Raw genomic sequence first — 27,408 nt, forward strand, 5'->3', positions numbered from 1 at the left:
GCATGATTCACTGCCACTCTGGCACCCGGGGCACGAAGAATAATAAAACCCAAAGAATTGTAGCCGCCTGAGTAGTAAATTAAGAGATCCAGGGCTCAGCTAGACTCTAGATATCAATGTTACCATGGCAATAAAGGGCCCCAGCCTTCAGCAGCTATTACAGAGCAGGCATCTAATAGGCTAGTCTATGTCACAGCCAAAGCCCAAGGGGCTAGCAAAGAAGACCAATTAGCATATCCATTCATTAGGGGCCTCTGCACACTTCTCTTAATTCCAATTAGTTGTTCCTTTGAACCAATGTCTCTTGCCTGCATTATACTCATTAGTGCCTTTTAGCCACTAGAAATAGGTTTGAACCTCCACAATGACCTAACAATTTCCCAAGCTTTCATTTTTCCCCTAGGGGTCTAGGCTTATACAGTCGCAAACCCATAGCCCTCAGTCCTTTGAAATGAAAGCATCTCTCACTGTACAACTGTACTCGACAGATGGAAACTCTGCTCAGGAATGTGATGCGCTAAGGGTTCTTCTTGGAACCCAGTGAAGTAGGGATCTGGGGCCATTATCTGGACCTTTCAGGTCAAGGAAACCCTCTGGCCTTAGCCAGTGAGCCTGCTGGCTATGCCTGCTGGCCACTACTCAGAGGCTAGCTATTCAGGAGGGGGAATTTTGGGCACTGGGGACCAGACTGGCATCATCAAAGTCAGGCAGTAACTGTTTCAGCTTGAAGTCCTGCCCTTCAAGGTCCAGCCCAAACCCCACCTTTTCCGGGAAGCCTTCCCTGATTATTGTAGCCCTAAGCGAATTTTCCCTCCTCCATGCACTTCAAAAATGACATTCTGTGCTGAGCAGCATACATGGGCAACCAAAGGCCCTAGCTTGCCCTGGAGCTTCCTTACCCAGTGACCTCAGAGTCCGCAGGTCACTAATCTTGGAAGGGACTGGGGTTCTAGAGAGTATTCAACATTACTTGGGTGACTCCAATGGCAAACAACTCTTAAGTTCCACTGCACATGACCTCCCAGAGTCCCTGAAGACCTAGCCAGTCCTTGATATGGAAAGTACACAACTGCTCTTTGACGGCTCTGGGACACATTGTGGCCAACCCACAACCTACACAATTGTGGAAATGGCCCACAAGAACAGATGCCATAAACTAGTCCATCTCATGGTAAAGGCAGAGATTATCTGAAGGATGCTACCATATCTTCCTCCCTTTGGGAACAGGAGGACCCAGTCCATAAGATTTTTTCTGTTCCCAGTTAGTTACCATTGTCAGCAACTCTGTGGTTTCATCACAGCAGGCACTCAGGACAAGGGGCTTATAGAAGCAGTTGCTAAAACCTGTGTCCAAGAAATGAGCATGTGGTTTTCTAGACTTTAATAATGTGCCCCTGAATCTGCTGTTATATTCAAAGCCTCTCCTTTCTCTCTCCCCTTGTCCCTTTGTAGCCACTGCTTTGTTTGCATCCCCATTAGCCACTTGTGGCTCCATTCTGCTAGACTGTTAAGCATATTGCTTTTTTTTTTTTTTTTCAAATTTGGCAGGAATCATTTCCCTTCTAACTAGTGTTTTGAGTGTAAACTCATACAGATTTCTGTCTTCCACATCCTATGGGATTTGGTTATTTTACCCCACCCAACAGCTGGCATTCCAGAACACGGCCTGGGCTATAGCTGAAATACATGGCAAATGTCTTAAGTATATATCAAACCTCCAATTACCCAGAATGCTTAGGAATGGAAGATTCTAGAGAATGGAGTATTTTGTTACCTAAAGTCATGTCACTCCTAACTCCCTTTTGTCCCCCTACTCTCAGTTTTTGAAATGTTGTAAAATGACTGTACTCTCTTTTCAGCCTTAGACCAGTTAGCCTAGCCGTTGTTTGGTTTTGAGGCTTCCAAGGGCCTGGGGATTCTCATACTTAATATAAGGAATCACACAAAAGACTGGCCTGGAGAAGGTGTAGAAGATAGAGACCAACATCTACTGAGACCAGAGACCAGATTATCCCCTAGAATATATTTTGCTTTTAATAAAATTCAAAAAGAAGAATAAGTTTCTCTTTTTTGTAAGTGGCCTTTTTCTCTTCAGAGAAGGATATGGGAAGAGACACTGTTAAGGAAGAGTTCTGATTAGTAACATTACAGTGAAAGGAATTCTTACTTAAAATTAACTGCAATTGAAACCATTTTCATCAGAATAGCCTTGAATTGGAGTTATGACTAAATCTATCTAAGCTATTGTGCTGTTTTTCTCAGTAATGAATGTGCCCAGAATGTCAGTATCTGCAACATTCTCAGCCACTTGAGTATAATGGGGCTTGATTTGTGAAGGAAGGATCGAAAACTCCATCCAGACCTTTTAACCACCCAGGCTCCAGTGGAGTGGACTCCAAACAGACCAAAAATGCTATACAATATTCTTAACTGTTTCTTCTAATTTTTCCTTTCTTTGGATCCCATGTTGGTTTCAGGAGTTATATATGTCTGGGAAACTGACACTGCAAAGTTCTGGCTTGTTCCCTGCCCTGATGCTAAGGGATAAATATAGATCTCAACCACTACAGAAATTTGGCCAGGATTTGGAGGGGTGTGTGTATGAGGGGCAGTGACTGATGGGGCCACTCTGACATGTGGGCTAGAAAAAGGCTACCTTATGTCTAAGACCCTCTTTGGGGCAGTGAAGAATGAAGTAGGAGCCTGGCTTCTAAAATCAGAAAGAATAATCCACATTTTAAGAAGCTCATGGATTGACACAAATAAGAAATATTGTAGGTGGCTTAGAGTGTGTGCGGGGGTAGGGGGAGAGAGCAAAGGGAATCTTTCCTGACATCCTAGATCCTTTTGCATGAGATCAGCCTTATGAAAAAGGCAAGTTATTCTTGGCCGTCTCCCCTCACCCCCAACTCCCACCCACACCCACCCCCTGCATGCACTGATATCCAACTCTCAATTGAGAAGAACATGACTTAAGATTTCCATTGGGCCCATCATATCTCAAGCACTGGAGAAAGACAAGGGGTGGAAAGACACATAAAAGGGGGCGGGGCGGGGGGTGAGTTGCTCATCCTCGTGACCCAGAATATCTCCCCCTCCTTGTAATGATGAGCTTGCTTTTCCATAAGGGCTTTCCCTTGATTCAGGGAAGGGGCCAACCAATGAGAGAGGGACATGTTAGATTATTTTGGGGAAGGGCTCATGCCAGGAGGGTTCACTTTTACCAGGCGCCAAGTGTCCCCAGCAACCAGTGTCTCCTGTACCAGCAGAAGCTCCAGAACTCTCACCTGATTGCCTGCCTCTGCTGCGTCTTTGCCCACTGAACAGTCATGAGAAGGCAACTCCGGTCCAGAAGGGCTCCATCCTTTCCTTACAGTTATCGCTACAGACTCGTGAGTGCCGGAGAGCAGAATATTTTGCTGCCCCCCACCGCTTTTTCTAATGGGGTGGGTTGGGGGCTGTGCAGACCTTGGTTTACTGCTGCCTCTCTTTGGGATGGGCATAAACAGCGAAGTTTAGGGAAACCCAGGGTTTCAAAAAGGAGCAGTGACTCCCAGCACCCCCGGGTACCCTAAATTGTTGGATAAAAGGAGGAAGCCCCTCTTCCTGTGAAACAAAGATAAGGGAAGGAGAAGATAACAGAGAATAACGGGCTTATAAAATCTTTTCTTGGGAGTATAGAATTTTCACAGACCTTTTGGAGTATAAAAATTTAATTCTAATAGCAAGAAATTTAGCCAAGAGGGAAGGAAAGAGGAAGAGGAAATGAAAGGCACTGCCTACCCAGCTGTCTCAGTACCCTTGGGTGGTAGCTTCTTAGAGTCCAGCTGCTCTCTTTCTAAAGTAGAAATTCCAAACTATAGCTAAAATCATAGAATCCCCAATAGGAGCTGGGAGGAATCCTAGACAATATATCTCCAGAACTCCTCATTATATAAAGGAGGCTACTGTGGCTCAGAGCACAGGAGTGACTTGCAAGTTAGTGGAGGAGCCAAAGTGAAAATGCAATATCCTCACTTCTAATCTTGTGCTCTTTCCATTGTATTTGCAGTATGCATCTTCCAAACCCCCGATCTGCCACTACCCATTTCCATCCTGATTGCCACACCACACTGCCCAACATACAGACACGTATACATTGTTTTGGTCTCACCGTTTATCTCCAGGGTGTATTACAAATTATTTGATCCAAAAGTTTCTTTGCATTTATTTTGCTATAAGACATTAATGTATGCCACACGCAGTACTTTTTGGGGAGAGGATTTTGAAATGTTCCCCAGAGAGGATTGTGATCTGAGCCCCAGGAGGAAACAAAGTCTAAGCCATTTTTCTTTGGGTATGGCCACTTACGTAACCAGGGAGTTAAGTGAAAACTGTCAACAGCCCGCAGAAGAAAACATACATTATTCTAAGTTCCTATCAACCTACAGAGGGTTTCTCTTAGCTTTTTAGCCACAATTCAAAGAATTATTTAACTTCCCCCAAAGTTTCTTCCAGCTCTCAGAACAGTTACAATCTGCAGGGGTATAAAACTATTTCTTACTTGCCTTCTTTTCTACGTAATCTTGCTAAAATGTTGTGTATAATTTCAGTTATTGGTCAAGAGGCTTGGATTTTAAATGCATCAGGGGATCTTGATCCTTATAATACTTGATCAAATTTAAAAAGAAATTAATGCAATCCTGTGCTAATTTCTCTTTTAAAATTAACCAGCCATTCAAATGTTTATGGTGTATTACTGCTCAATGCAAGGCGCAAATTTAAAATTTATCCTTTGGGTCATATTGTTCATTTATATATTTGTTTATATGTTTATATATTTAGATTGCTCAAAATGGAGCCACCCTCTGTTCTTCAGACTCTTCTCTTTTAGGGAAACCTGATGACCCCATTGCACACCCACTACCACACCCCAGCACACTCACACACAGTATCACATGAGGGTAGTGCCACTTTAGGAAAGTGACAAAACAAAATCTTAGGGATAAGCATTCTCATTACCAAAGGATTTTCTATTGGATTTCATTAAATAGTTTCACAAAGATACATTTTACATTTAATTAATGAGGATATTTTGGGGAAGGTCTCTCTTGCACAGTGTGACCATCTCCTTTACCTGGAAGCAGAGGAGAGGACGAAAGATTTGAGGTTCCTAAAGCAAAGCTCAGGAACCTCTCACAGCCTCTCGGGTGTGAGAGCTGTAAGGGCAAATTAGCCGTGAGAAGATTAATTCTTCTCAGGAGGGTAAAGCTTTAATGACAAGCCATCTGTAATGGGATTATCATGAGAGCCCATATCTACAAATAAGATCAGGCTGAGGCCTAGACCAGCTGCCTCCTCTGTGGAAGGTTGAAGGCAGGCATCGTAACAAGGAAAGAAAAGAAAATTGTTCAGGAAATGTAAAGGGAATATATATTTCTCCTCAATGAAGTGTTATACTTCAAATTCACTGAGATTCTCGGGTGCAGTAGATTCTCTGGGGACCGTGATTACTACCCACTGTGATATACATGACAGCTCAGTTAGGGTGACAATCTCTGTGAAAGCATTCCTGCAGAGTCCTGCATCAGGAATTTTAAGTCAGGCAGGTATCACTGATATTTGGTTAGGACATACTGGGTCAGCTTTACACTGTGGAGGGCCATCGAGAGGCTAGAAAATATGGACTCTCCCTCTGGGTGCTCAAAATGTAGTTTGGGAGTTTAAATGTGTACATAGGTTCACACACAAGTGAAAGATATTAAGAACATGCATTAATCCATTCAACATTGAGTGATGGATGAAGTTTATTTTCCTAAGCCTTACACTGTGAGCCTGTCAGTCAGCCATCCTTGATTATAATAAGCACCTAAAATCTTTTTCTGTGTGTTTTTTTGAGACAATGTTTCACTCTGTCACCCAGGCTGGAGTACAGTGGCATGATCACAGCTCACTGCAGCCTTGACCTCCCAGGCTCAAGCAATCCTCCTGCCTCAGCCTCCTGAGTAGCTAGGACTACAGGTGCACACCACCATGTCTGGTTAATTTTTTAAATTTTGTAGAGACAGGGTCTTGCTATGTTGCCTAGGCTGTCCTTAAACTCCTGAGTTCAAATGATCCTCCTTTCTTGGCCTCCCAAAATGTTGGGATTATAGGCGTGAGCCCTAAAATCCTTTAGGAACACAGAACCTAAAGCATTGTGTTTCATTAATCTGCTAAGCTACCTCTAGGCACTTGTGCTTAATGTGATAGAGGAGAAATATCATTGTCCAGGATATCAAGAGACACAGGTTCCAAGACTGTCAACTCTATCATGAATTTACTGCATGGCTTTGGCTAGATCCTGTCCCATCTCTGGGCCTCAGATGGATAAGTAAATCTTGAAGGTCCCTGTCGGTTCTGATGTGATATTTTATGTAGAGCTGTATATTGGAACAAATTAGAGAGCAATTCAAGAGGGCTTATAATCAAGAGCTAGATAGTGCTGTGCAGACCGAATGCTGAGAGCTGAGCCTTGTCATTCTGTATCACTTTTACTAATTCTGAGCAATCCAATTTGCTGAGCCCTCCTCCCCCCAGCAAAGGCAGCATTTTCAGCCGAATGCCCTCTAAATGGCCTTTGAGGAATCAGGCAGGGAGGGAGCAGCACAGAGCCCCTGGTCTCTAGTGTTTGACACATCCTACCCCAACAGGTGCACAGCCCCGCAACTCTTCTGACTTGGACAGCAGAGAAGGGAGGGCAGCCTCATTTTCTGCTGCTGCAATAAGCCTTGGCAAACCCCCAAAGAGCAAAGATACAATTCTCCGGCCTGTGGCTGGGAGGTATTTGAAACACCACTTTGGTGAAGTCTAGGTTTCTCTCTCTCCCTCTCTCTTTTTCAGTTTAATTTTCTTAGAATCACTCAGAGAAGATTACAGTTTCAAATCTAAAGTAATGGCTGCAATCAGTCAATCAACAAATATGTGCTGAGTATGTATTACGTGCCCAGCTTTTTGCCTAAGGCATAGAGGGGGGACTAAAGGAAGCCTGGGGTTCCAGCTCTCAGATGGTCTTTCCAACCAATTTAAGGTAGGAAGAAATTCAAACTAGGGCAATAATCAGAGAAGCAGTTAATAACTTCCCATCTATTGTTTCTGTTGGGAAGGAAGGCTAAGTTTTGAGGAGGGGTACAGTAGTTGGCCTCTCCTCCTGATGTCCATCCCGGGCCATTTTTAGACACAACTTAAAATGGTGAAGTTGAGCAGCTGAATGTGTACAGGGTGTTAGGATAAAGCTGACTTGGACTGAAAGTTTGCCATCACGGACACAATGTCTAAGACTATTCCACCCTCTTCCTGTGTGAGCTCACCTCTGCTCTGATAGGCCAAGGTTAAGTGGGAGGTCAAGGCCCAGAACACAGTAGTGATATGAACAGTCCTTGGAGAAGAGCCCAAATGCCTGAAGCTGAGAATAAAACTTGCACCTCTATGGAAAGAATACTGAGTCAAAATGGGTTATAGAAAGGATATTTCCTCCAAAAGAACAGAGAGAAAGAAAATCCACCTCTTGTAACAACATGTATGTTTATGGGGAAGTGGAAATTTGAAGCATCTCCAAATATTGAGTCATTTCAATTTATTTTTGGCTGGTGGGATGCATCATTGTACATTTTTTTCCAAAAAGGGTGTTATGTTTTGTCACTGCTCCAGGATGATCCGGATGAAGTGAACCAGAACTACTTAGCAGATGAAGAGGAGGAAGCAGAAGAAGAGGCACGGGTGACAGTGGTGCCCAAGTCAGAGGAGGAGGAAGAAGAGGAGGAGAAAGAAGAGGAGGAAGAGGAGGAAAAGGAGGAGGAAGAGGGTCAGGGTCAGCCAACAGGCAATGCCTGGTGGCAGAAATTGCAGATCATGAACGAATACCTGTGGGATCCAGAGAGAAGGATGTTTCTGGCCCGAACAGGTCAGAGTTGGAGTAAGTCCCAATAGTTCCAATGCCAAAGTCTGGTGTCCTTTGCTTTTGGTGTGGTGTCCAGGGCTCCTTTACCATACGCTGGATGGGCTTGTCTGTGAACTTCTCTTTGCACTTCATGTAAAGGCATCAATGCCTAGGGAAATGCCTAGACTGTGGACAGATTCCATCAGAACAAACTCCAAATGGATGAACAAACTTGACTGTGTAACTGAAACTCACTGGGCTCAACATCAGTTGCAATGCAGAGAGACAGTGAGAATGAATTGAAAAAGCACATGACTTTTTAAAGTCCCAGTCCTGTCACTTTCTATCCATGTGACCTTGGACTCATCATTTCCCCTCTCTGAGTCTCAGTTTCCTCACCTGCCAAATGAGGAAAACAATCCCTGACTTGCTTCTCTCACAGGATCAGAGTGAGACTCCAATTAGATGTTAAAACTGTAAAGTTGAAAGAACTATGCAGAAGACTTCTTGTAAGATATGAGACTCAAATGCCTGCTAATCTGACCAAGTGTTTTTATGAGGCCTTATCACCTGGTAATGTCAGAGGAGACCCAGGAGGCATGTCCCTGGCCCCAGCTTGTGGATGTCTTCCTCTGCTATGATAGACATGTTTTATCAATGGCAGAATTATATTCCTTAGCATTTCCTCTTTGCATCATATGCTGCCATCATTTTTACTCCACAACTTCCCCATCACTCCCCTCCTACAGTCTTACCCACCTCTTAAACTATTAATGCTGAGCCTTCTCCTCAGGAGATTTAGCCAGTGGTAAAATTCACACTTGCCACAGTCTCTGCACAGCCCAGAAAAAGAGCAGCTGCTGGTTTGGAACTCAGTCAATCCACAGAAGAAAAAAAATAGAGGATGCCAAGGATGAAATAACAGTCCCCTAGTGCCAAGGGTCTAGGTTGCTGAAGTTGATGGCCATGTCTTCTAAAGGCCCCTTGGCTAAGAATTCTTTCCCTCATAGTTAATGTTGCTAATTCAGCTCAGTCAAGGTGAAACAGTCAGCTCTGTTTCCTGGAATTAGGAATAGCAGGTGTGGGACTCTCATCTCCCTTCGCCCTTCCCCAATTCCCAGCCCCACCCCTGACCATCCCACAAACTCTCAACTGGAACAAATGTACCATTTAAGGAACATTCCGACATTCTGGAAGCTGCAGACAAATACTGGACACTCACTGGGGCTCCAAGGGTGCACAGCTGTTTCTCCCTTGCCTAAAGAGGACTGGAAAAACAAGCCTTGTGAAATGCAAGTGTGATTCTGGGAGGGGGAGCCTAAACAGCCAGCCATTAGAACTTCACCAGATGAGCTGATCCAAATTGCTTCTGTGAAAGACAATACATAGGCCAATAAGTGGGGATGAGGGAGGAAGGTTCAAGTGCCCAGAGAAGATATGGTAATAGCGACACTGCGTGATAGGCCATAGCCAGACCTCTGAGTAGCAGGTCTGAGTAGAGCCCAGGAATTCTTCTGTTGGGCTACCCTGGGCAAAGGGCAAATGGTAATGTTAATGCTTCAGCCATAGAGCACATGCCTTGCTGTCTTCTTTCCTGAGAACAAGGTGCCTACTTGTGCACTTACTAATGCTGTCCCAACTTGGACATCAACCTGCCCAATATATTTACCAGGCCTATGAATATAATCTGGGCCTTTTCTTTGGTACCTGCACATCCCTATTCTTGGAAACTCTATGTTATTTTACTGGATACCAACAAGAATCATACAAGGTAGTAATATTATTATCCCCATTTTACAGATGCAGAAACTGAGGCTTAGAGAGGGTAAGTAACTTGCCTATAGTCACATAGTTACTAAGTGGCAGTGCTGGGATTTCAAACCCTGGTTGGATGAACACCAGAGTTCATTCTTTTGCCAGAACACTGCCCCATTTCATGAACTCTAACAACGAACAAGGCCCTGATGTGTAGGGCCTCAGGACCTGATAGGGTGTTTTAGTGGGAGAAATGAAGAGTTGGGAGCATGGTTACTCAGTGGTCTGTCCAAGCCTGGGTGGGGGCATTGAGGAAAGAACCCTAGAGTACCTGGAGGAAAGACCCAAGTAATACTTGGACATCCAGGGCAGAAAGTGTCAGAGGGATCAATGGGTTCAGATGGGGACTGTGCTTGGTTTTGCCTGGGGGTGGCTGAGCTAACTATCTCAGTCTGTGATTACCTATCATAAACTCTAGGGCACCAACTCCTGGGTGAGGCTAAGGGGACTTATTGCTAGTGTCATTCTCCTATCTACAACTTCCTGGTCACACATCCTGGGAAAAAAGGAAGATATCTCCAAAGGAATGTACCTGTATTCCATTGCTTTCCCTTCATCCATGAAACTGAGTCTTTTGATCTCCATGGATGGCTCTAGCTGTTGATCCATTCCCAGGATGGGCATGGGGTAAAGGAATGGAGGCAGAAACACAGGGCAAATCCCATTAGATAGCCAGTGGACAGCAGCCAAGTATCACAGGCACACAGGTGCTGTCGTTTATTCTCCAGAGACTCCAACTGAATCAATGTGTTCATGTTCCAGTTCTGCTTTAGTTCATCTTAATAAAATAAAAAGGGTTAGTTCCATTTCCAGTCAGATTACTATGGGTTTTTTCTCCATTCCACAATACCTTTTTTGGTTAATTTTATTTGGTTCATGGTTCAATTTAAAAATTAATATTTGGATTCAGTTTGGGGTACAGCAAAGTTAAGTGGTTTGTTCCAGTTTTTGGTTCATAATTCAGTTCAAATCTGTAGGTCCAACATCATGTCATTGCTGTGAACAGAGCCAAATGTTGTTGCCTGAGAGAGCCCCAAGGAGGGCTTGAAAACAGTTTCTCAGCAGCAATCTCAAGCTCATTCACCTCACTCATTGTTGCCTAATCCTGGGACAAACCTAGTCCTAATACAGCCCAAAGAGGGAAAATTCACACAACTATGCTTCTGGTCCTACAGCACTAATAATAATGTTAATAATAACCGATGATGACTGCCACTTATGGTGCATTTAGTATTCGCCAGGCTCTGTGTTATGCTATTTATATGCATTATTCAATGCTAAGAAGTAAGTACCATTATTGTACAGACGAGGAAATTGAGGCCCAGAGAGGTGAACAGCATGTCCAAGATTAAACAGCTTGAAAGTGGTACAGTCAGGATAGGATGTGAGGAAAGACTGAATTTCAGATATTGTTAGGGATATAGATAAGAATCTGAGGTAAGTGCTGTTTTTATCCCCATCTTACCTGTAAGGAATTGGAGGTGCAAGGAAGTTCTATAACTTGCCAAAGTTCACAGGCAAGTGTCAGTGATTAGGTACTGTTTCCTCCTTTTCCCTTCCCCACCCTGTGTTAGTGTTCTTTTTGAAAAGCAGAGCCATTTTATTCATCTTTGATAAAGATGAATAAAATTTGAAATAAGCAGGGCAAAACCTCACTTTGCCTTGACTGGAGGCAAGTCCAGTGGAAATTCATCAAAAGTTTGAATTATAGACTATGTGGAAAGAAATGCTGTTTTCATCACTTGCAAATACCTATAATTATTGAAACCAAGCTGCTAGGACTCTTCAGGGCATCCACTTTAATGAATAGCAAAGAATGATTTGTACTTAGGACATCAACGGTTGCCCAGAGGACTCTCAAGCAATTTGCCCTCTGCAGTACTTTAAACTCCACTCCATTGTATTCTTGTTCATGGCCATCATTTGCTCAGCAAGCCCTTCCATCGGAGATGTTGTAAAGGTAAACTGCAATTAGACCCCTGACACAATCCTCACTGACTCCAAACTGGTGAAATCTGAATAAGCAAGGACATACTGAATCTGGGGAATTTTTTTAAAGAGCCATTTTGTGGTTGGGTTGGTTCTGGTTCATGAGTCCAAGCAGGGAGGAAGGGCTTGTTGGCAAGCACTGACCACTCTCATCTATGATTGCTCTGCAGGCCTGATCTTACTCGTTTACTTCTTCTTCTATGCCTCCTTGGCTGCTGTGATCACCCTCTGCATGTACACACTATTTCTGACCATCAGTCCCTATATACCAACCTTCACGGAGCGGGTAAAGCCTCCTGGTGAGTGTGCCCAGATGCCCTGTGTTGTCAGAACTTGCTGGACAGAAATATGCTTGCACAGCATGTTCAGCCTCAATTAACTTTGGCTCTTCCTGGTAATGACTTAGAGATTCAATTATTAGGAGGAAAAGTAAAATGGTACTTGGCAAATTATGGTTCTTTTTATTTTGATTGCTTGGGGGGAAATGGTTTCATGGGAATCAATACAAAAAAAAATTATCCCAAGAATGGGTTAATATATCCAAGACCTGTTTTCATTGCCAGGCGTTATGATCAGACCCTTCGCCCATAGCCTTAACTTCAACTTCAACGTTTCTGAACCCGACACTTGGCAGCATTATGTGATTAGCCTAAATGGCTTTCTCCAGGGTAAGTAAGTTCCTCTGAATAGTGGAAAGTTCTTTTGAAAGGTGGTGGGTGGGAATCCGAAATTCAAAATTCACCTGGCCCAGGAATCCCAGTCTTACTAACCCCAACTCGTCATGGTCTGTCCTTACTTTGCATTCCCCTTAGCACCTGTAGCTACAATCAGAATTGCTCTAGTGTGTGACTGCATGTTGTCTTGAAAGCATACAAGTCAATTTTCCAGCAAGATAAGCTCTTTGAGGCAGAGAACATTTTTCTTTTCTTGAACACGATACAGCACCCAGTTAAGTCCTGAACATATCCAGATGGCTCAATAATGATCATTTATAGAAGATAATTCTGGGGGGAAATAGTGGTGGGAAAAGAAGAATGTTCTCCAGAGCTGGAAGGTTTCTGTCTTCTAAACTTTCTCAAGATAAAAGAAGTCATTTCTTGGAGATGGGCTAACTTGAAGGGAGAGGGCAAGTGTCTTTATTTTATTTTATTTATTTTATTTGAGACGGAGTCTCACACTGTTACCCAGGCTGGAGTGCAGTGGTGCGATCTCTGCTCACTGCAACCTCCACCTCCCAGGTTCAAGCGATTATCCTGCCTCAGCCTCCTGAGTAGCTGGGGCTACATGTGCGTGCCATCACGCCCTGCTAATTTTTTTTATTCTTAGCAGAGACGGGGTTTCACCGTGGTAGCCAGGATGGTCTCGATCTCCTGACCTCATGATCCGCCTGCCTTGGCCTCCCAAAGTGCTGGGATTACAGGCATGATTTGCTGCGCCTAGCCAAGTGTCTTTATTTAACAGCATTCCAGAAAGGAGTTAGAGGAAGAATCTCTGGGTGGCAGTCGCTCCAACATTCTGATTCCAAATATTTTCGAGGTGCCTATCTCTATAGTGTCATCAGATAAATTTTCAGGGGCAAATGAATGGCTTTGTGGGAGACCTTTTCACAAGGTAATATCTGAGGTAGCAGCTTGGTTAAGGTTAACAGAGCACACAGGTTCTTTATGCAGCTATCAAAGAGGAGCTCCAGTGGGGTTTGCATTTCTGCACCTAATCTTTGTGGGGAAAAAACGCCAGTCATTCTGGCTTGGTTGTCCTGGCCTGGTTGAAGTGGGGTTGATCCATTCTAGGGGCAGCTACTATTACAACATGTGCACTGAATTAGGAGAACAATCTCTTGTCATGTGCTAGGAAGTGTTATTTAAATACATAAATTTGGTCATTTAACTTTAACTCTGCATAATAAAGTTGATCGTCCTCATTTTATAAATGAGGAAACTGAGACTCAGAAAGGGGGAGTAACTTGATCAAAGACTCTGGCAGCAGAACCAGTGTTTGAATCCACATTTCATGTTCTTGACACCCTTCGCTGCTGTAAGTGTTATAACGGGACCAACAACATGGGCATCTCCTGGGAGTCTGTTAGAAAGGCAAAATCTCAGACCACATTCTAGAGCTACTGAATCAAAATCTGCATTTTTAAAAAATTCACAGGTGATTTGCAGGAAATTTAAAGTTTGAGAAATGCTGCTTTTCATAATTCTACAGTGCTGTCATATGACCAAGAGTTAGAAACTCAGCTTTATATCAGTAAGGCTCAGTGTTATTTTGGGTAAGTCTGAGTTTCAGATTCCTTACCTGTGAAATGAGGGGAGACGGGATCTGAGTCCATGTAGTTCTATTTTTAGCCACAGAAATGTTTTAGGCATCATGGCCAGCACAGTATCTTCTTTTGTTTCAGAATGCTTGCAAGTGATTGCAAATATATTGCCGGATTCCCTGCTGAGAAAATCCCTCCAAGAAGCTAGTAGACAGAGAAATACCAATTCTGACCTGATGATGATGGAAGCAGGAAATGTTAGGAAAAGCACTAGTTTTTCAGTTTCTAAGAGTAGATAATGTGTCCTGCTAAAAAGAAGCACATCTCTGAAATAGACATCCCAGAGTATCACTTTCACTCCCATGAGGACTGGGATTTTGCAATAAGGGTCATGTCCATGTCACATTATTTTTAATGGAACTACCTCAAGAGAAACAATGAGCACATGACTGCAGCCTCTATTTAGAAAGTTATCTGAGCACAGTTCTTGTTCTAAAAAATTAAAACAAAGCCTTGAATTAAATGTAGCTTTGTCAAAGAAAAAATAAAGGCATAGCCATAATTGGATAGATTTAAAATTCCCAGTTGCCAATTAATAATATCAAACCCAAGTCACAACCTGTGGGTTTGATATTATTAGATGAGAATTCAGCAGTACATTTTGAGTTTTACCTCTGGTAGATCATAGGTGCAAAATCTCCTCTGAAATACTGAGCTACTTTGAACATTAATACATAGGGACTGAGTCTAACAGGACTAACTGGGCTGCATCATTTAGAATCAAATTGGAAATAATGCAGTAATTTCTAAAGCCCAGTTTTATGTATGAAATTTGGCAGCCCAAAGAGTTACCTCATGGCCGGGCGCAGTGGCTCAAGCCTGTAATCCCAGCACTTTGGGAGGCCGAGACGGATAGATCACAAGGTCAGGAGATCGAGACCATCCTGGCTAACACGGTGAAACCCCGTCTCTACTAAAAAAAATACAAAAAACTAGCCAGGCGACGTGGTGGGCCCCTGTCGTCCCAGCTACTCGGGAGGCTGAGGCAGGAGAATGGCGTGAACCCAGGAGGCGGAGCTTGCAGTGAGCTGAGATCCGGCCACTGCACTCCAGCCTGGGCGACAGAGCGAGACTCCGTCTCAAAAAAAAAAAAAAAAAAAAAGAGTTACCTCACAAATAGCCTCTTTAAGCTTGCTCCCTGATGTATGTATCCTTTGACACATGTTACATTCCATCCAATGTAAAGGACATTAACCCTGAATGTCTCAGGCCTCAGTAGACAAGATCTCATGCCCTCACCATCCCCGTAGAGACCCCGTGGTTGTCATTGGTTTCTATCTTTTAACTTATGCTTCTATTTTGCAGTGCTAACTTCCTTCTGTAAAGGATGAAGAGCTGGCTTATTCCCTCCCCTGCCTCCTCCTCTGCCTCTCCTTCCTACTCCACCTCCTTCTCCTCCTCTTCCTCTTCTTCCGCTTTCCTTCTGTCTCACAACTCATACTTCTCACTCTCTTACAATCAGGTGCCTCTCACTGACTTCAAAGGGAGACATTGTAACTGACCAGCGGGTTCACCTTGCCCACTGCCTAGACGGAGCTGATTTATCAAGACAGGGGTATTGCAATAGAGAAAGAGTAATTCATGCTCAGCCTGCTGTGCAGGAGACTGGAGTTTTATTATTACCCAAATCAGTCTCCCCAGGACTATTTCTCTATTGCAATCAAATCCATGTACATTGGGTGGGCAGTGCCCTGCCAGTAAAGACAGTACCAGAGTCGGTCCCCAGCCCAAGAGAACTAGGTGGCTGCTTGGGCTGGCCTCTGGATCCATTGCCAGCTGAGGGGGTGGGGGGGGAGGGCTACTGAACCATGAGCAGGTAGCCATAAGGGCAATCCCAAAAGACCACCCAAATTTGTAACCACCCAATGGGTTCACCTTGTTTCCTAAGTGAAGTTAAGGAAATTTAACCCAGCAACTTAGCTTCCTTATATATACACCATACCCTGAATATTTCATTCCCTCTTCCAAAATCTACCAACTATGTGCCTATTTCTCTCTCAGAAGTAGAAGGGACAGCCTTCCAAGTTTACAGTTTATCATATCTGAAAAGAAATGGTGGAAAATAGAGAAAAATTATAAAGTGACTAACATAGGACCCAGAGATGGATATCCAGAAGTTCCATGGGAATGAAAAGCAAGGGAACAGGCAATCAAACTGGGCTGAAGTGACTAGTCAGGAAGACTTCCTAGAGGGATGGCTGCCGATGAAGGCTGTTGGGTACCTGATGCCAGGTCACAGGGAGACTGAGTGGGCTTTCAGAGGCATACAAACAAGCTGGAGAAAGGAAATTTGGGAGGGAGGACTACTGAACGCATGGCCTTCCCCTGTAGCACCTGTCTAACATAACCCGTTGCCACTCACACATGCTTTAGGTTATAATGACAGTCTTCAAGAGGAAATGAATGTAGACTGTCCCCCGGGGCAGTACTTCATCCAAGATGGCAATGAGGATGAGGACAAGAAGGCCTGCCAATTTAAACGCTCCTTCCTAAAGAACTGCTCTGGTCTGGAGGACCCAACTTTTGGATACTCTACTGGACAGCCCTGCATCCTTCTAAAGATGAACCGGGTATATTGGCTTTTGATATCTGGTGGTGATAAGTGAATGAACTAGATAGGAGGGCTCTGGCCACTCCATTTGTCTTGGGCTCTGTCTTCACACACCACAGGTTTGGTCATTTTTACTGACAGCATCAGAAATACAAATAACCAGATAAGCCCATCAGTTTCTTCTCCCCTCCCCCAAGCACTTCCTGTGGCCATTCTTCTCCTTCACTCCCAAACCTGCTGCTTGATGGCCTTTGTCAAGAATGGGGTCCTAGTCAAGTGCAGTGGCTCGAGTTTATAATCCAAGCTACTTGGGAGGCTGAGGAAGGATTGCTGGAGCTTAGGAGTTCAAGTTTAACTTGGACAACATAGTGAGACCTCATCTTTAATTTTTTAAAAAGTATTTTAAATAAGGAATCAAATACTGAGCTGTTTGAAACAGGGGATTGACATGAGGGTGGCATGGGGGACAGTTCTTACATCATAAAAATGCATTTTTCTTTCATCCTGTCATGACTTAGGTGTGGCAGAGCCTTATCAGTCACACCCCTCTTGAAATTAGAAAGTTCTTTACATCTTTAGAGTTGACTTGCTGAAGTTTCCCCTTGTGTGTAAATATCAGGCATAAATACAACACGGAGTAAGTTGAGCTGCTTAGCTCTAAAGATGTTTTGCATTTTTTGCTTTTTGTAACATTTCTGAGAAGGTGAAATAGATGAAGTATATGCCTGAGGAAGGATGATTGGGAGGAGGGTTAGAAAAGCTCCAATTTTTACTGTCAAATATGTTTTGTTAAAAAAAAAAAAACCACTGGTTTTCTTTTGATAGGTTGTAGGCTTTCGTCCTGAACTTGGAGATCCTGTGAAGGTTTCCTGCAAAGTCCAGGTAAAGAGGCCTTTTGAGTAAGCATTGTTAGCACATCTGTTTCACGCAAAAAGGTAGTCCATCCCTTTCAAGGACTTACACATGGATGGTAGGCTAAGGAAAAGGTTAATCTTTTCATAACTACACCTCTCTTTAGTTCCTTCAGGTTTTCCTCTTTCCAGAAAGCATTCAACTCATGTGTGTTTGTGTGTATAGTGTATGTGTGTGTGTGTCAGTCAGTGTGTCATGGTTAATACTTGTGAAAACCAAAGAATGAACCTCAGCTAGGGGCCACAGCGGGGAACAACAGTGTGCCAAGTCATTAATTGAGATTCTGTGTACACTTTTGCTTAGCTCTAATTACTTGTTTCTTTGAACTAAACAAACAGCTTTCATTAGAGTCATTAGTTTCCAGATTTTAAAACTGAATTTCACATTTTGCAGCAATGACCAGTGGTACTGGGTGTTGCAATCACAAATGACTATAAGGGAAGTATAAACAGAACTCAATTAATATGCTAATTAACTGTCCTTTGAGGGACCATTAACTTCCATCTCATCTGTACCAATTAGCTCCCTTGTAGGAAAAAGCCCTTAGATCTTGGGTTTACTTCTTAAACAGGCAGTAGCTTTCTCCTGTTCTGTGACATCAGCTGCACCCCCAGACCTGGATAGTTGTCTTGCAAATACGTGAGACCTGGTAATCCCGTTCTCAGTAGGAGAAATACAGTTGAAAACTTCAGTCTTCATGGTGGCAGATCAGAAAACAGCAAAAGGCAGCATTTATTCAGCCAATATCCCACATTCAGCAAGCATTTATTGATCACTTATTATATATCAGATCCTCTGCTAGGTGTTAGAAGTGTTGAGGTAAGAGTACGGCTCTGTCTCTGAAATCAAGACAATGAAGTATTACAAGTGCTATGAAAAGTGAAGATGAGCTCTGAAAGGTCAGGCAGTCCTTGCCAAATGAACAAGGTAGGAAGCACATTCTGTTGTCATGTATATGTGTAAATATTCACAGTGTGAGGTGAGACTACAAACTATGCGAACTGATTCCCCAGACCTTCACGAAAAATAAATTTCGTTGCTTTTTAGAAGAATGTATTACAAGTAAATCATAAAGACCAACTTAGTCTTAAGCTAGCGTATTAACTGGACAGAGTTCTACTTATTGTTCCCTAATGGAAGCTGTTTGTTTTTCAGCTTACATCAAACCTTGCTGAGAACTGTCCTTTCTAAAATTGTTTTAATGTTTTAATTATTATTTTTAGCTACTTCCTTACATATTTTATGTCCTTTTAAACACATATATTAAGAATTTCTATACATTCTATAATAAACAATACTGGTCAAACCCACACCCATTTGTGGAAATCAAGCAGGAAAAGGTAATGACTAGAATAAATTAAGGAGAGATTAGTTTGTACCAAGAACAATTAAAGTATATTGACAGAAGTAATCACATGACCTTAGTGAGTAATTTACTAGTAGTGATGCACTATTTGTCCTTACCAGCCCCCAGACCTCTGCTGTTTAGGGCAAGCTGAATGTATCGCAGAATGGGCAACCCCCTGCCTGACATAATGTGATAAGGGTAGACCTGTTTACTTTAATCATTTGCATACCCAAACTCTTGTTGCTTACCCCTCTGACCCCACCTACTGTAATTAAGCACTACAGAGAATATGGTCAGAGACATGAGTCTAGGTGAGCCAACTGTAGGCTGTGTGCCTGTGTATCAGGTACCTATGCACTTGATCTGACTTCCAATAGAACCGAGCCTGCAGTGTGCAAATCATGGAGTGGGATTTACTAAATATGTTCTAACATATATCTCCCTCAGCTCCAAAGTCCAAGACTGTGTCCCAGGCTCAGTGTGATTCTTTGGAGAAAGGCTGAAGTTGTCGGGCCTCTTTCCAGAGCAGCATCAGATACTGCAAGCCCTTTGGACTGCTTCTGTCTGGGTCCCCCAGAAGCCAACAGAGAGCCATACTGAGCACCTTTGGCCTCCTCAGTTCAGGCCTTCTATTCAACATCCTTTGAACTGAAAAGACAAGGCACAGTCACTCCTTAAAAATGCTCTTCTAGGGACAGGTCACGGCTGAGCTCTGCCCCATTCTGCTTTCATGGTCTTCCTGGAACAGTTGGTTATGGGTCACACAGTGATTTCGCCTGAGGTACAACTCCCTTTAGCTCAGACTCTAACCCACTCTGTGACCCAGCACCCCACATATACCTGCTTTTGCTTACAGAGAGGTGATGAAAATGACATCCGATCCATCAGTTACTACCCAGAGTCGGCTTCTTTTGACCTCCGCTACTACCCTTACTACGGCAAACTGACTCACGTAAGCTGTATCCCCTTTAGTCATTGCTGTCAGAAAGGGCTCAGTGACAAAGGAAGAGCTGGCTGGGATCTATGAGAATTAGGGAGCAGGAGATAGTAGAGGGGTAAATAGCTGCTGGCCATAACCAGGAGCTCCCTCTACCAATTCTTATCACAACCACACTCCTTTCCATATCCGAAAGAATCTCATATATGGCCTAGTTTAACCTTTTAAGTTTACAAATGGGAAAATTGGGGTTCAGAGAGAAAAAGTGACTTGCCCAAGACCTTACAGCTAGATAGTGGCAGAGTCAGGAAAGATAAATTACTACCAATGTGCCTAAACCTGCATTAATAATCACGCTTCTGTTTCTCCCATTTGAAGCGCTGGGGTCAGTCCCCAACAAAGGGACTCAATAGACACTAGTTTTGGTTTAATTCATGGTCTGATCTCCAGAAAAATCATATCATGCTGAGTCAGAATTGGTTTTTCCCAGAGGACAATCAGATATTTGACAGTGACTTATCAGAGAAATGTATGATTTTCCCACACTTTCCCAGCGCAAGGAGAGTATGTCAGTTGCTTTGGCCATTTGAGAATTGGCATCATGGGATTTGCTCAGTTCTCTTTGTGAGGGGCATCATCCTGCAGTGATTATCTGATCACTTCCCTCCTACCACCTCCCCATACTTAGAATTTATTGTTCTTCTACCTACAGGTTAACTACACATCCCCCTTGGTGGCAATGCACTTTACAGACGTGGTGAAGAACCAAGCAGTGCCTGTGCAGTGCCAACTGAAGGGCAAAGGCATCATAAATGATGTCATCAATGATCGTTTTGTGGGCAGGGTAATCTTTACCTTGAACATAGAAACCTAAGAACTTCAGGGGACCATTCTTACCAGTTCTGTTTCTGTTTTATCTCATGGTATCTCTGGTAGCACTTGAATTCTTTTTCTTCAGTTAGGACACAGCCAGATGGACATCTAAGACAGCAGATCATCTTTCCTTGCCTATGACATGTGTATAAAATGACATTGTGGAAGCTGTTTGATTTTTTTAAAGGTAGTCTCTCCTGATGACAAACAGAGTTTATTAATTTCCTTTCCCTCCACTTAAAACTAAAACCTGTTCTTGCTGCTGGTAGTCTCCCTGTAGCATAAACACAGTATCTGGTAAAATTTACAATAGCCGTGCAATAGCCATCAAGGAGAATTTCTATTATGATTATAAATTCATCATGTTTTCTAAAATTCTGTTGGTTTTAGAGGTCAGATTCCTCCCAACCAGGCTAATAATCTAACATATTTTTTAAAAATCTGCCTAAGCCGGGTATGGTGGCATGCATCTGCAGTCCCACCTATTCGGGAGATTAAGGCCGGAGGATCACTTGAGCCCAAGAGGTCAAGGCTGAAGTGAGCTGCACTGCACTCCAGCCTGGGTGACAGAGTGAGAACCTGTCTCTGAAGAAAATAAAACCTGCCTGGCAAGGTCTTTCCCTGGGAATCACCACTCAGACCAACCTAGACAACCTAGACCATTATACCTAAAGACCTCTATATCCAGAGGTGCTTAGGAAGCTTCTGCCTCCCACAGACAACTAAATGCTTATTCAAAGACTAGGTTATTTTCAACTGGGAAAAAAGCAGTCCTAACAGGATATTGTCCTGGGATAGAGATGAAGACTGTCCCTGTGACTTTTTAAAGAGGTGGGGCTCACTGCAACTGGGGAGAACACTTAGCATATGGATATGATTGGTGTTTGATTCCTTGCTCTCTGGTGTAATCGTCTAAAGGCAAACATTCCTGCAAACAGGTTTTTCTCAGCTTCAGGCAGAGGAGACAACATGGAAGAAGATTCTCACCAGCTAGTTCTTCTTGGGCTATTTGTTTGACTATAACATGGTGTTTTTTGAGACCATCAGAGGTGGTTACATTGACCTTCTGCTACAGCTCTGGAAATTGAAATCAGAGTCTGTCAATGAATACATGACAAGACAGAACGTTCCTGCCAGGCCAGGCAAAAGCCGAGACCCATTAGCAAGTTTAGCATTTACTTTAAAAATGACATGAGGCAGATGCGTATCCAGGATGTGGATCAGCCAGGTCACTTTGTCTTATCTTTGGTCACCTGATCACTCCACCGCTTCTTAACACCTTCACCAGGGGGAGGGCTGGCACAAGAAGAAGGAAAAAAAAAGCAAGCATCAGGGAATAGTATAGTGTATCAGGGTCCGAAGCAAGTTCAAATGCCACATAGGAGCATCCAAAGTCTGAATCTCCTCTACGATGTTTCCTTTCTCCCAAAACAGGGAACCGGCAGTCTGGTAGTGAAGACAAGCAAGTGGAGAAGTTATAAAATATAGTTTAATGAGAGTTAAAAAACTAGTATGTGGAAAGCTATGGGAACATGAGGGAAAATACCTTGAGCTGAGAAAGTAGCAGAGGAAATTTCGCATGCAAAGCCACAGTCATGAAGAGACCATGGTGTGTCTGGGTAACTGTGAGCAATTTATGTAACTGGAATGAAAAGGGTTCAGAGGAATGGCAGGGAGTGGCAAGAGATCGAGCTAGAGAGGTATTCAGGGACGGAAAGAGGACTTTGAGTTTTATCCAATAGGTGAAAATGAGTAATTAAAGCATTTTAATCAGGGAGGCTCTGTGATCACATTTGGATTTTATTTTATTTTACTTTATTTATTTATTTATTTATTTATTTATTTTTGAGATGGAGTTTCGCTGTTGTCGCCCAGGCTGGAGTGCAGTGGTGCGATCTCGGCTCACTGCAACCTCCACTTCCCGGGTTCAAGTGATTCTCCAGCCTCAGTCTCCTAAGTAGCTGGGATTATAGGCACACACCACCAAGCCCAGCTAATTTTTGTATTTTTGGTGGAGACAGGGTTTCACCATGTTGGCCAGGCTGGTCTCGAACTCCTGACCTCAAGTGATCTTCCTGCCTCAGTCTCCCAAAGTGTTGGGATTATAGACGTGAGCCACCGCACCCAGCTTGTATTTTAGAAAGAGCACTTGGCAACCACTATGTGAAGGGTGATTGGAGAAGGACAAGACTGTGGAATGGGGAATAAGGAAGGAGGAGTTTGGAGAATGACTCCAAAGGTTTGAGCTTGGCTAGAACCGGTAAGATGGTGACATTGTTGATCAAGACTGGGAATACAAGAGAGAAGCAGGTTTGGGGAGATCAATTTTGAACATTTTAGATGTGATTTTCTATTGGTCAGACATTGATGTGGAGATGTAAACACATGTAGGGTTGGGGAGAAGGAAACATGAGAACGAAAGCAACATTGGGTTAAGGGAACTTGCTTAAGAAATTTTAAGCTATTTAATCTTGGGAATTGAAGCCAGTCATGTAAACATACCACACCAATCTAGTCCCTAACAGTGTTTTTTCTCTTGGCATTGTGGCGGAAAGAATTGCTGTTCCTCTTTGGAATCTCCTTCCCAGACACCTTCAAAGTCTTATTGACAGAGTAGAGGGAGGCCAACCACTACTAATAAGTAATAGAAGATATAGGATCTTCTACAGTAGGTTAATGGGAAATACAAAAACAAACAAACATACAATGAAACTGCCTCCTCTCAACCCATTTTCTTAACAAATCCAATTTTCAAAACTAACCTTTAAAAATAAAAGGAACAAAATGAAAAAGACAACAACTTTTAAACCACTTGAAAATTACCTCAAACAATCAAACTCTCAAGATTCAGTAGTAAAAGATAATAGAACGTTAGATCTGGAAAGGATATTAGAGAGTGTTTAGAAAAAACAACTTGCATTGCATCTGACTCCAGGTCCAGTGCTCTTTCTACTCTGAGCTGCTGCTTACCAGAAAGTACCATCTTCTTAAAAATCAATGAATGATATCCCAAACATTTTGAAACATATGTAAATTTTGAGTTAAAATAGTTAACATTTCACAGGAATTCAACTACTGGTGCTATATTTTATACATAATACATGATCCTGTTAAATGCATTGACTATTAGACAAGGAATTATGAATCATTTGTCAAACAATATTTCTCTTTCAATGGAATCCATTGTGTCCACAATTGCAAAGCAATATTGAAGGGCACTAAGATAGTTTGTGTTGTCAGCTAAGACATGAAAAATATAGCTTTACTATACAGAACTGGATATGATAATATATTCATTAAAGTTATATTTTAACTGTTCAATAAACTTCTAGTAGATTAATTTAAATAGTTCCCCATACTGTGCTGCATCAGGATTTGATTTGTATGCCATCTGTTGCAATGCACTTGGTTTTACTTGCTTGTCAATGAGAAATATTATTTCCAAATGTTTTCATGGTTTTGTCCATGCTGGACTTTGGTTATGATTTTTCACCTTCTACGCCCCTGAAATCATTGTCCTAAAGTAACCTTTCTTAGGCACCTATTTTCTGGGGATCAACATGTAAAAAAACATTTATATTGTCTTGAGGAGTTGTCAACAACAATAAATTGAAATAAAAAAGAAATGTACGATTTTCTCTTTCTAGACCATATCACTGATTTTCCCAGAGGAATATTGGGCAGCCATGTGGGTGGAAAACTTGACAATTGACAACCTATTAGTTAAATATTGTTTTTCTTCTCTCTCCTCTCTTTTTGACTCTTGGGGTTTAGTCATAGGAGGATAAAACTAAAAGTTGTTTCATTTCTGGGCATTTTTTCTTTTGTAGTCTCTGTGCTCTGGTTTCTCATTAGACTGCTTTGTGAGAGCAGCCTTTTTTTTTTTTTTTTTTAAATCAAGGTTGAGTCCTGGTATAAACTGTTATGTTTGTTTGTGTAGGAGAGGAACACTAAGAGAAACTTTCAGGCGGAGGGAGGGACAGAATCAAAATTCAAAGAGAAACTTTGAAAATGTTTGATGAAAGTCTGGCTAAATGGCTTTAAGGCACATCTAACCACAAACTGTCTCCCAGAGCAAATCTCTAATGGCAATTGCAATTAAAGACATAAATGTTTCCAATCCCTTATTCAACTCAGGGGCTAGGCTGTAGCAGGAAACTTTCCTTCTTTCCTTGGAAGCTGCCTCAGTCTAAAGTCTGCTAGGCAACAGATCCCTGATCCCAACATATTTCTAATTCTTCATTAGAGTCATTTTCTTTACTGCCTCCCTCTTAAAATAGTCATACATAATAAAGTAATTTAACCAAACCATACAGAAGTGTGATTTACACTGTGCTTTTATCCAGGCAGAAAATGGAGATTTGGGTATTTATATGCATATGTTGGGAGGAAGGAGAGTGGATACAATGTATGGAGGCAAAGGGCAAGGGAAAATAAATGGAAACACTACTTCACAAAGTTCTTTAGTTGCAATCTAGAAGGGAAGAAGGGTTGATACTGGGATCCAAAAGTTTTAAGCAGAATATAGTAGGCTTTCAGTCTGACAGCTTACTCTGCAGAATGTACTTCCATGCAGACCCCTATATGACCATAACTCAACAAGAAATAGATAGCACACTTGACAAAAAAAAGGATAATTGGAAGAAGATTTATTTACAAAGGGATTACTTACGGAAGCATAGATATAGGGAACCACCAATAACACAGTAACCCAGCCTAGTAAGAGCTGAACTCTTACCATCTCTTGACCCTAAGGTATAGGAGCAGGAAATGGTTACTAGAACTCAGAAGGAATGAGTTGTGTACAATTGGCTGCCTTGAGAGGAGTGGTGACTTTGTTGAAGGACTGAGCTAACCCAAGGTGATCTTTTAGGGAGAATAAATACTGCAACTTAATTTTTCTCATTGGCCAAACCCAACCAAAAGCTGGGGGTGGAGGAGGGGGGGACAACAAAACAAACAAACAAACAAAAAATGATTGATGCAGACCATATAGGTCAGACTCCTAAAAAAGAAAGCAGGGCGGAGAAAGGTGGAGAGTGCATCTGGAGGGGCAAACTGGCGATATCTAGCACAGTTACTGAGTGGAGGTTCTGTGAGCAGACTCCTTGGAGCCTGGTATAGTGTTGGAATCATCTACTGAACCAACCCTAGGGACTGGGGCAATTTTATTTTCATACATACTTTGCTTCATGGCTGTGGGGTCAAAGGCATTAGGCTTTTCCATTATAGAACTTTTTTCTCTATTCTTTAGTATTTATTCCCTTTTCAAATTTTCTCATTCATACTTTCTAATCTGGTGTCCTTTGGTATATTATTTAGAACTCTTTTGCTTGCATGTGACAAAACAAGCAAATGAACAAAAAAATTCAAATTGACTTAAGGATAAAGGGGAATTTACCAAATCAAAAAACTGAAAAGTCCAGTTGTAGTTTGGGTTCAGGCATAGCCAGGTCCAGGAACTCAAAGGTGTGATTAGGAAGTAGTCTCTCTCCACCTCTCTATTCTGCTCTCTATTAAATCAAGATAGGCAAGAGGGCTGCCTGCCTTGCCAGGCCTACATCCTCAAAGGTTAATGTCCAATTGAAAAGAAAGCTTCTTTTCCCTGAAAATTCAAATAAAAAATAAAAGATTCTTAAGCGAGGCTTCAAGTGGCTGACTAGTGGCATCTCATATTTGCCTCCTCTACTAATAAGAACTAAAATAGCGAGTAGATAATCATGCTTAGAATAGACCATCCAAGGAAGAACACTGGAATTCAACAGAAACGTGGTAAGAAACACCTAAAGCAAAGAAGGAGAGGGAAGCAAAGCAGCCTAATCAGCTGGAATCAACTGGGAGCCTGGAGAGACTCCCCAGTGCTGAGAAAGGGTAAATGAGAGGCCCCTATGGGACCCACATTCCCACCACGAATCCCTGCCATTCTAGCCAGGGGAGAGCCCCTAGATTCTTGCAGACCCTGAAACTAACCTAGAGAGCTACCTGGAAACTGCACAATGACACTGCTCCAGGGAGAGAGTCTGTGCTGGGCCCCACACTCCCTCCCATTCCTAAGCAGCTACATACAGCAAAGGGCCATTTTGAGAGCCCAGCCCACAATTGACTGCACATTGTCCTGGGGCCCAGAAGCACCCTGGCTGAGGTGCCACCCAATTGCAGTTTGCCACAGGGCTGAGGCACAAGCACGATGCAGCCTGGCACAACCAAACTTGGGATACAAGAAGAACATGCACTCCCCACCTGCTGGAATAGGCTGCTGCCACTGAAGGCAACTTGCAGTCCCCAGTGGCAGGGCTGCAGCATGGCTGCTGCCACACCCCACTTGAGCATTCCACTGGGACCTAGGGATTGCCTCACCTTTGCCTACTATGGCAAGTGTCTGCACACACTGTCGAGGGAACTGCCCACCCCAGCATTGCCCCACACTCCATGCCAGAGCACACAGTCAAAGGGTCTGGGAACTGCCCAACCCAGTTCCACCTTTAACACCTAAGTACTCCTCCTGGTGGCTGAGATTGGGCCTACCGGCCTTGCTGATACCACCCAGCTGGCACCTACCTGAACAAGCCACCTGCAGACCTGGAGACTGGCCCACCCAGACCATCGCAGCCACCACCAATGCCAGTGTGCTCCACTCAGGACCTAGAGGGTTCTCTTGCCACTGCTACTGCCATTGCCCACACCACATTGGCTGCCCAAGGGCCCTGCCCACCTGCCCAGCCCACCACTGCCACTACCAGCATCTGAGCAAGCCACTTGGAGGCCC

General features: G+C 43.0%; 1 protein-coding gene across 2 annotated transcripts; it reads left to right on the top strand.

The window, feature by feature from the left end:
* The first annotated feature begins 3,245 nt into the window (after window positions 1-3,245).
* On the top strand, window positions 3,246-24,280 carry ATP1B4 (ATPase, Na+/K+ transporting, beta 4 polypeptide). Of its 2 annotated transcripts, none has more exons than XM_011977184.1 (8): window positions 3,246-3,392; window positions 7,669-7,933; window positions 11,872-12,000; window positions 12,265-12,369; window positions 16,395-16,591; window positions 17,398-17,454; window positions 19,689-19,784; window positions 20,482-24,280. In XM_011977184.1, the coding sequence occupies exons 1-8, from the start codon at window positions 3,330-3,332 to the stop codon at window positions 20,641-20,643; spliced, it is 1,074 nt and encodes a 357-aa protein (XP_011832574.1). In that variant the 5' UTR covers window positions 3,246-3,329; the 3' UTR covers window positions 20,644-24,280. The 2 variants fall into 2 exon arrangements, with proteins under 2 accessions (XP_011832574.1, XP_011832575.1); XM_011977185.1 differs by having other exon boundaries at window positions 7,669-7,921.
* The last annotated feature ends 3,128 nt before the right edge of the window (window positions 24,281-27,408 follow it).

The sequence above is a fragment of the Mandrillus leucophaeus genome, unplaced genomic scaffold (assembly GCF_000951045.1).
Source record: "Mandrillus leucophaeus isolate KB7577 unplaced genomic scaffold, Mleu.le_1.0 Scaffold174, whole genome shotgun sequence".
NCBI classification, from domain to species: domain Eukaryota; kingdom Metazoa; phylum Chordata; class Mammalia; order Primates; family Cercopithecidae; genus Mandrillus; species Mandrillus leucophaeus.